Below are 8,595 nucleotides of genomic sequence, written 5' to 3'. Positions count from 1 at the left end.
GAACACTGTAGCTGTCATTCTGAAATTCGCTCTGTGAAGTGTACACACAGACGAGAAACACCTGACTGAACAAATAACTGACTCAAATACGTTTTGGGGCCAGATTAACAGCGATCTCCTGTCCACACGATCCAGTGGTCTGCGCAGATGAGATTTGAACTCACAGATTTGAGCAATTTCGCTCAAACCTCCAACTTCAAAATCCGTATTTGCGCTGATATCTGCGCAAATCTGTTATTCCCGCGCAACGAAATGTCTGCCCAGAATTTTGCACAAGCAACTCGTTGCGTGATACAGGCCTTACCAAGGTGAATCTAGCATCTGCCTGTAATGTTTAAGAAATAACCGCAGTTTCTTCTGTACTCTTAATTTTGGTTTTATTTTATTTATGGGGGAAGTATTTGAATATTATTTAATTTGTGTTACCGTTATGGTGGTGCCTTTTCACTTGTCATGAATTTCGCGTTTTTTAGATAATCTTTCACTTTTGCAGATACTCTTGTAAACACACACACAATATATATATATATATATATCTCCCATACAAGAAGTTCCGTCAACTTCGAGTATAACTTCGCTGAGTCGGTAAACGGATTAAACCTGGGTGATCTTGTTAGTGTATGTAAAATTATCTTTGGCGTGTATGGGAAATAAGATGAGGAAAATATTTGCGTTGTGCATTAAATATGTGTGTTGATGTCCACATCCGTGTATAAAGTTCGGCGGGTGGTTATTTCTTATACATACTTGACGATTGTTTGTTTTTAAATGATACGACGTTTGCATTTGTTGCAAAGATTTGTAAAACGAACTGTTGCATGACAGTTGTGACAGATCGTCGTACAAGTGTTTCGACAAGCCATAAACAATGCCGGATACAAGTGTCAAGCAAATATATTTAGGAAAATGCCTCAATGACTTGAAGCCCATGCTTGATTGTGGAAAAGATATTATGGGCAGAAACCCAGAAATGTGAGTAGAAAGTGTTCTTATGTAATACATGCAAACACATTTTTTAACTTTGTTGATAATAGTACAGAACCAAGCCCTGTTAGCAGTGTAGAATCCGCCCGTATTATATGGTGAATAATCGTAGATTAAGGAGGAACATTAAGTATGTCAATGTAACGTATGATATAGCGCATAGTCTGTACGAAGGGTAATGGGAACAGTGATGAAACAGGAAAGACAGTGTCGCCCAGCTATTGTAATTTAACATGAGCGTGTAATGTCTGTCATTTTCAAAGGCTAATGTTAACTAGGTCTGTGTCTGTAAGAAAATGTAGTGATTTTTGATAATGGTTCTGTAAATTACAGATTAGCTCACGCAAATTTCTTTATTGGCAACAAATATTTTAAGGAATAAACAAGCTGCAAAGTGGAATTAAAAACTACAACATGTATGACAAAGCTACTACAATTTTTCCTGTTAGGCCCCTATATACAATCTTTAACCCTTTTTACCTCCATTAGGTTCAGCTGGAATAATATGGGTGTAAAGAAACAGCATTTTTAAGTTTAATAGCTTACAGCTTATTACCATGATACAATATTGTGTGAATTCTTCATAAGTTAACTATGTGACCCAGAATATTTCTGTTCCATTTTAAAGCATGATGCCCCTTTCTTATCACAATTATCCTGAGTTGAACTATACCCAATTTATCCCATGAAAGGGTTAATTTGAGTACATAGTGTACTGTTTAAGTTAAACATACTATAATCTACTATAATGCCACACTTATCTGAACTTTAGGTAAGATTAATTCCATAAAACCCATGACAAAGCACACACAACTAAGTTTCCAAAAAATCTAATGAGAAATCAGTAATGTGAGTTACATGACAAAGATAAAACAGATAATTCTACCTCATGCCATTCAAGTAAATTTGAAATACCTCCCATAAAATCAAGTACAGAAAACACTTCAACTATTTTCCTGAGTAAATACATTCTATGTCGACTACTTTTGGGAAAATATTCTGATGACCATGCCCCTTGCATTTGGATAAAAACTTCACTGAATATTGGTATTGCTTCTGTGGATCTTATGCTATTACTTGTTCCCCACATTCCTCTGCTGTATTATCACATTCACTTCAGTAGTGCACTGAAACCCATGACCTCATTATTATTTCTGGATTTGAGTTTATTCTTGTAGTACAACTAAGGCTTTCTTCTTCATCTTCAGTTTTATCATTCCCATCACAAGGCTTAGCAAAGCCAAGTCTCTTCACAACTTAAGCATTGCTCCTTTTGTTTTTCAGGTCTTTATTTTCTTCTTCAAGTTCTTTGCTCATACTGATGTGAACTTTCTTCTTCTGATTTCTTACCTCTTCGTCTTCCTTTAGTCTTTCTTTTACTTCATTGTTTGTATGCACTTCTTCAGTACTGCCTTGTACTCTTCATTGTTTCCTCTTTGAATTGATCAAAGCCCTGCTGACTGTGTAGATGATACAGCCTTAATATTTGCTTCTCTTAGTTTCTTCATTATTGATAGTGGGGTTTGTCAGTATCAGTAGGCCTACCCACAGATGTTGGCCCCCAGCACATTTTTATCCCTACCTAATTGAGTGGGTCTGGTGTATTTCAGCCTCAGAGTTATCTGAAGATGTCTCTGATAAGGTGTGTCTCCACTGGTTCTATGATGACCAGTTGCATCTTTATGTATTGGATAGAAACCAGACCTCTTGAAGTCATGAATATGTACTTAGCTGTGAAAGAAACAGCTACAAGCTTCTTCAAAAGACTTGGAAATACAGCCTTATCCATATTCTTTGAGCAGGACTTGCGGCACCATTTATTCAGGACATCTTTCCAAGCCTTCTTCATTGGGCAAATTCACTAAAATCCAAAGATTGAAGAGCACGAGATATATTTGTAGGAAGACAGAAGAATAGTGCCATATTCTCTTGCTGTACAGGTGACATTGTAGTTTAGATGACTGCCATGCCCATCAAAGATGACAAGAAACATTTTTTAAGTGTTTTTGACTTGATTGACAGATACATTGAGCTATCTTTTGAATATGTAATCCTACATCCCACCAGATTCTGTGACACCATATAGTGCACCAGTTGTCCTATTTTGAACCCAAGTCCTGCGCAGGGTTCCAGCACCTGTAAAGATAACAAAGGGAGGATAATGCCCAGCATCAGCACTTGCTACAAAGAGAACATTGTACTGTAATATTCCTGTATCCTCTGAATCCCTAAATGGGATGTGTCACTCTAGCACTTTTTTTAAATTTTTTATTTTATTTATTTATTTTTTTTGAGGGGGGGGATACTTCACTTTTTGTAGGATCATTTGCAAGGCCTAGATTGTCAAGGTTGAAAATTCTTTCTGGGTGCCCATTATTTTCAGGAAATGTTTGCTGATAAAGTTAAAAAAATGCATTAACAACAAAATGAGAGAGCCCTTCTGCTCGTCCTTTTGTTAAAAGCTCAGGCTTTCACTTTACTAGTTCATACTCCATTGTTGGAACCTAACAAGAAAATCATAACTGGGTATGTCATTTTTGAAAGCAATCTTTCTACTCACTGTTTTCACCATGCGTTTCAAATCGTCTCTATCCATTGGGTATCCACATTTTGGCGAGTGGACTGAAATACCAGGAATATGTTTCTCCTCTTGTTTAGAAAATGCTGTACCCCCACCAGCACCTTGATGAACAGGAGGAAATTTCTTCCAATGCCTTAGTGTTTTGTATGGAATGTTGAATTTTTTAGCTACAGCATACACTGACATTCTCTGTTTTCTCTCTTCTCTGACCTTCTCAAGATCTCATGTGTGGATGCCATTTTCTTAATATATGTGTGTAGCGTGATCTAGAAAGGAAAACTTGAGTTCATTGTCTGCTCCAACATATAGTTATATCGAAATTATGCCTGATTCATAAACTGTGATTTACTAACTAACTGTTAGCGACATATTACTATTTTATTAAAATTATGTTTAAAACATGTTTAAGGCGTACATACTTGAGTTTGGTTACTGTATCGCACATACTTTCTCAACATCACCTCTTGAACTAAAATTCCAGATCCTCATTGCATTATTAAGAGAAACATACATTAATTTCAAAATGACAGTATCACTGTGGCCAGCACAAATTATTAACACTATATTATAGCCACCTGTGAAATGTACAATGTAGATTAAATCTGAATAGGCTATCTAGGAAGATTGGATTAAGTATTGTGGAATAAAATTGTCATTTACCCCCAACTTACCCCATTATATTCAAATTACCCCAACTGCGCCTTTAGATAAGTGGAGGAAATAATTTCTGACCTACAGATACATTCATTTGAGGAAAGAAGTAATAAGGAAGGAACAGGCACATGCTCCACACCTCAATGTTTGTCCACCTGGCTTCTACTTTTGCTATATATTGCAAGCTTTCTTATTCATGAACAATTTTACGGTGTTTTGCGTTTGTGTTCAGTGAAAACCTCAACTGATTACCACATGTAAACCAATTGAAATGGTCACAGATCATGGGTAGGAGCACGTCTGCTGCAGTTCTGCAAGATTTTTGTGAAATAGGAAATTGATTGTGGGTACCAAGTGTGGGGATCAGCAAGACCTGTATGTCTAAAGATCAGAAGCATTACCTATAATTGTATCCTTCTATCACCCAAGAGACTCATCTCCTGATGTGACCAAAAACTCCAGAGAAAGCCTTAGTTCACTTGCATGTAAGTTCCCCTATCATACTGTAATCATCGTTGGAGACTTAAATCATCCATAAATTAATAGGGGAAAATTACAGTTTTGTTAGTAGTGGATGTAATAAGACATCCTGTGAAACATTACTAAATGCCCTCTCTGAAAACTACCTAGAAGAGATGGTTCGGAACCCTGCTCGTAATGGAAATATATTGGATCTACTGGCAACAAATAGACCTGACCTATTTGCAGATGTCCACATTGAAATTTGTATTAGTGACCATCACGTGGTTGCGTAGCAATGATTCCAGAATACAAAGGACGACAAAACAATTACAAGTACAAAGGTATACATGTTCAGTAAACTAGTCAAAAAAATCAGTAGTGTCATACCCCAATGAGGAACTTCAAACTTTCAGCACAGGGCAAGAGTGTATAGAGGAAGTATGGCTCAAGTTTAAAAGAATAGTTGACCTTGCACGACATAGGTATATACCCAGTAGAGCAGTTCATAATGGGAGGAATCCTCCATGGTATACAGTCACTATAAAGAAATTTCTAAATAAACAGAGATTACTGTATAATAGGTGTAAGACAAAGTATAGGGCTATAGACAGAGAGATACTGAATGAAACATGTTTGGCTGTCAAGAGAGGAAAGTGCGATGCCTTCAGTGACTACCATAGCAGAATATTTTCAAATGATATTTCACAAAACTCGAAGAAACTCTGGTTATATGTAAAGGTTGTTACTGGCACCAACGTCAGTGTCTAGTACCTAGCAATTGTGGGTAGTAAAGCAAAAGTTTAAATGATTAACTCCATTTTGAAATGTTCCTTTAAAAAGGAAAACACAGGAGAATTGCTCCAATTTAATCCTCATACCACTGAAAAGATAATGAAGTAAGTGTTAGTTTCTGCTGCCTCAGCAATATATTCTGGGCTGTGATTGCAACATCCTTTTGTGGCTGAATAAAGCTTTAATTTTATTTTGGCGATGGGGATACTTGGAGGTGGGCATGAACTGCACATGAAGCTACACAATACATCTGTGAAGACTCGGAACAGGGAACAATGTGCTGTGTACACGAACAGACTAAAAACAACAGGAGACCACTACCATGTGATGGTTCTCTTTTCAAATTTCTTACAAGTAAGCAACTGCCCTTTGTCAGCTGTGTGTTGTCTGTAGTTCCCCCCATTGACGACACACATATAGTTAGAATGCCCCAGTTATGCTGCTTTGTGGCAAACATTATGACTTGTGTACTTGCTTCCTTATGAACCAGCCAGTAGTGTCCACACCACAGACCTAATGCTACATCTTATTTGTGAGTGTGGGCAATATATTTCAATCGAGATTTATTGTCATGACCTTGTTGGCCGCTGAAGGGAGTGGAGGGATGTCTTGTACCACACAATAAGCTCCAGAGGCCTTATGAACCAGCCAGTAGTGTCCACACCACAGACCTAATGCTACATCTTATTTGTCAGTGTGGGCAATATATTTCAATTGAGATTTATTGTCATGACCTTGTTGGCTGCTGTAAGGGAGTGGAGGGATGTCTTGTACCACACAATAAGCTCCAGAGGCCTCTGTCAGTATCTGATTGGACATTCTGAGATGACACCAAATCTTTCCAACTTCTATTGCTTCACATTCCTGTTGTTAGAAGTCCACAGCTCCCCCCTCCCCTTCTCTTTCACTATTTTACTGGCTAGATTATATTGCCAGTCTCTTTTATCATAGTGCTAGAGGGGGAGTGGTGGGGTACTGCCTGTTGGATGTAGAAGTATCACTTCCACCACTAATTAATCCCCAGGGTGTGTTGCAGACAAGTAGACCACCCAGTTGTGCGCCGTGCTTCTCACCAAAATGTATTTGCTGAGATTGTTACTTGACAACATTTTTCATTTGGATGTCCATTCCCAGAATCAGCTTGTGGATATTGAAACGTTATCTTCCATCCTTTTACATACATCCCCTCTCAAACTAAAAATGAAAACACTAAAGAACTGTGAAACTGTGGGCTGTTGTCTGTCACTCCCAAACTTTTAGAACAATAATTTCAGTTTTAACTTAGTGTAAAACGCTATTTTATATTAAATATTTTGTGGGGCAGTGTTAATTTCTGAGAAATGGAACTGATCTTGTATTTGGTAAAAGCTCTTGGGTTTCAGTACAGGTGGATACTGCATTGTTTTGAGTATTGTGTTTATCATCTCCCGGGAAGTGTTGAGGTTTGTGGATATCCGTATATTTATACTACTGGTACGCTCCCTCCATCTGACTTGGGGCGGCAGGGTCTTCTGTAGTTGATAGGCATGAAGTGGGAATGGGAACGCAGTGGTAGGGGTGACAGACAGGTCAAAGACTGCGCTTGAATCTCTATATGGGCATAACAGATGCACCTTGTGTGCTGGACAGTATTGCGTAGGCTCTCATTATATTGCTACTGATACAGGATCCCGTGCCAGACTGCATCAATAACTTACGTTCATATTGGCTATGTTCTTCATGTATCTGTGTTTCCTTGGATACCTTAACAATACCACCCTAATAGCCAGTTGATCGGCAAGGCAGTTTTGTGTTCTCAAAGTCAAAAGTGGGATCTCCATTTATGGTATGCTCTGTCTCCCAGTCCCATGTACCTGGTGCAGTCCTCTTAGTGTTTTGAGTGGCCACATGCACATGGGATGCTGCGTATGCCTGATCTTGTACTTAAATAGTGGAAAAAACAGTGTCGAATAATAACAATATGAAGAGCGCACTGAAACTGCCAGCAATATGTGTCTACACACACACACACACACACACACACACACACACACACACACACAGTGTACTTATTTGCCACTCAACAACTCCTTCTATTGTTGATCTTGTATTTATTTTTATTTGAATATATTCCCTAATTATATTCAAAGTGACATAAGCAGAAAACGATACACTGACCATGCAAAAATTGGAAAAAAATCAATGAATATATGGATAATGACTTAAACAGTGTAGTAATATATATGCATGAGGGTTTGAAGCAAAGAAATGGGCAAATAGGTGCTATGGAAACACATGGAAATAAGAAGGGCTTCAACATCCAAAATAAGATATGGTAAAAGACTGGAAGAATTAAAAGAATGACGTGATGCCATGGCCAAAACTGCTATAAAATGGCATTGACATGTTTAAGAAGTGATCTCTGACAAAAAGAAGAAGAAGAAGAAGAAGAAGAAGAAGAAGAAGAAGAAGAAGAATGATGATAATTATTTTCAAAAGTGACTGGGACAGTAGCAAGTCAAGCAAACTAGTATTTATCCATAGTATCGTTTATGAATAAAGTTCTCAGACAGAGGTGGAACGTAAGTTTACAAGTCTTGGTCTCATAAAAGGGAGAATAGTTTTAATTATAAATCAGGAACAAACAGAGAATCGGAAAAAAATGCATAAACAGTCACTGGGAGATACCAAAGACAAAGTGACACTGTGAGACCCAAGGATTTAGAATTTAACTTTTTAAAACTGTTATTAAACATTTCAGTGACTGCAAATGTGAGAAAAAATTGAATTGAAATTAGATTTAGAGAATAGTGAAATGATAAAATTTTGAAAGGTATCTTTCAGGTGTTTTGAGTTATGCTCGAGTAATCACAAGAAATGCATTATAAAATTTTGCTTTTCATTTCAAAAGCTGAATAGATAAAAACTGATGACAAAAATGAATACCATCCTGCAGTGCAGCTTAAAGCAACTGCATGCGGCAGCCGAAGCTAAAGGTCTATAAAAGCATGAAGAAGAAAATATTAAAGTAGATTTTGGAATATATTAGTAAAAAATTATATTTATAGAAATGTGCATTGGAGTATGCTAATTGTTGTTGTTTGATATAATATGTATTTCACAATTAGATCAGATTGTGGGAA

At 37.3% G+C, this 8,595-nt stretch overlaps 1 protein-coding gene across 1 annotated transcript in view; it reads left to right on the top strand.

Moving 5' to 3' along the window:
• Positions 1–546: 546 nt before the first annotated feature.
• LOC124545982 (ubiquitin carboxyl-terminal hydrolase 8) overlaps positions 547–8,595 on the top strand; it is a 226,904-nt gene continuing 218,855 nt past the window's right edge. The window contains exon 1 of the mRNA XM_047124950.1: positions 547–972. Within this exon, the coding sequence (XP_046980906.1) occupies positions 869–972 (104 nt within the window). The 5' untranslated portion in view covers positions 547–868. The remainder of the gene's footprint in view (positions 973–8,595) is intronic.

Source organism: Schistocerca americana, chromosome 1 (assembly GCF_021461395.2).
Source record: "Schistocerca americana isolate TAMUIC-IGC-003095 chromosome 1, iqSchAmer2.1, whole genome shotgun sequence".
Classification (NCBI taxonomy): domain Eukaryota; kingdom Metazoa; phylum Arthropoda; class Insecta; order Orthoptera; family Acrididae; genus Schistocerca; species Schistocerca americana.
Note: the sequence above shows the minus strand (reverse complement) of the source record. Positions and strands in the feature narration are given on the sequence as shown.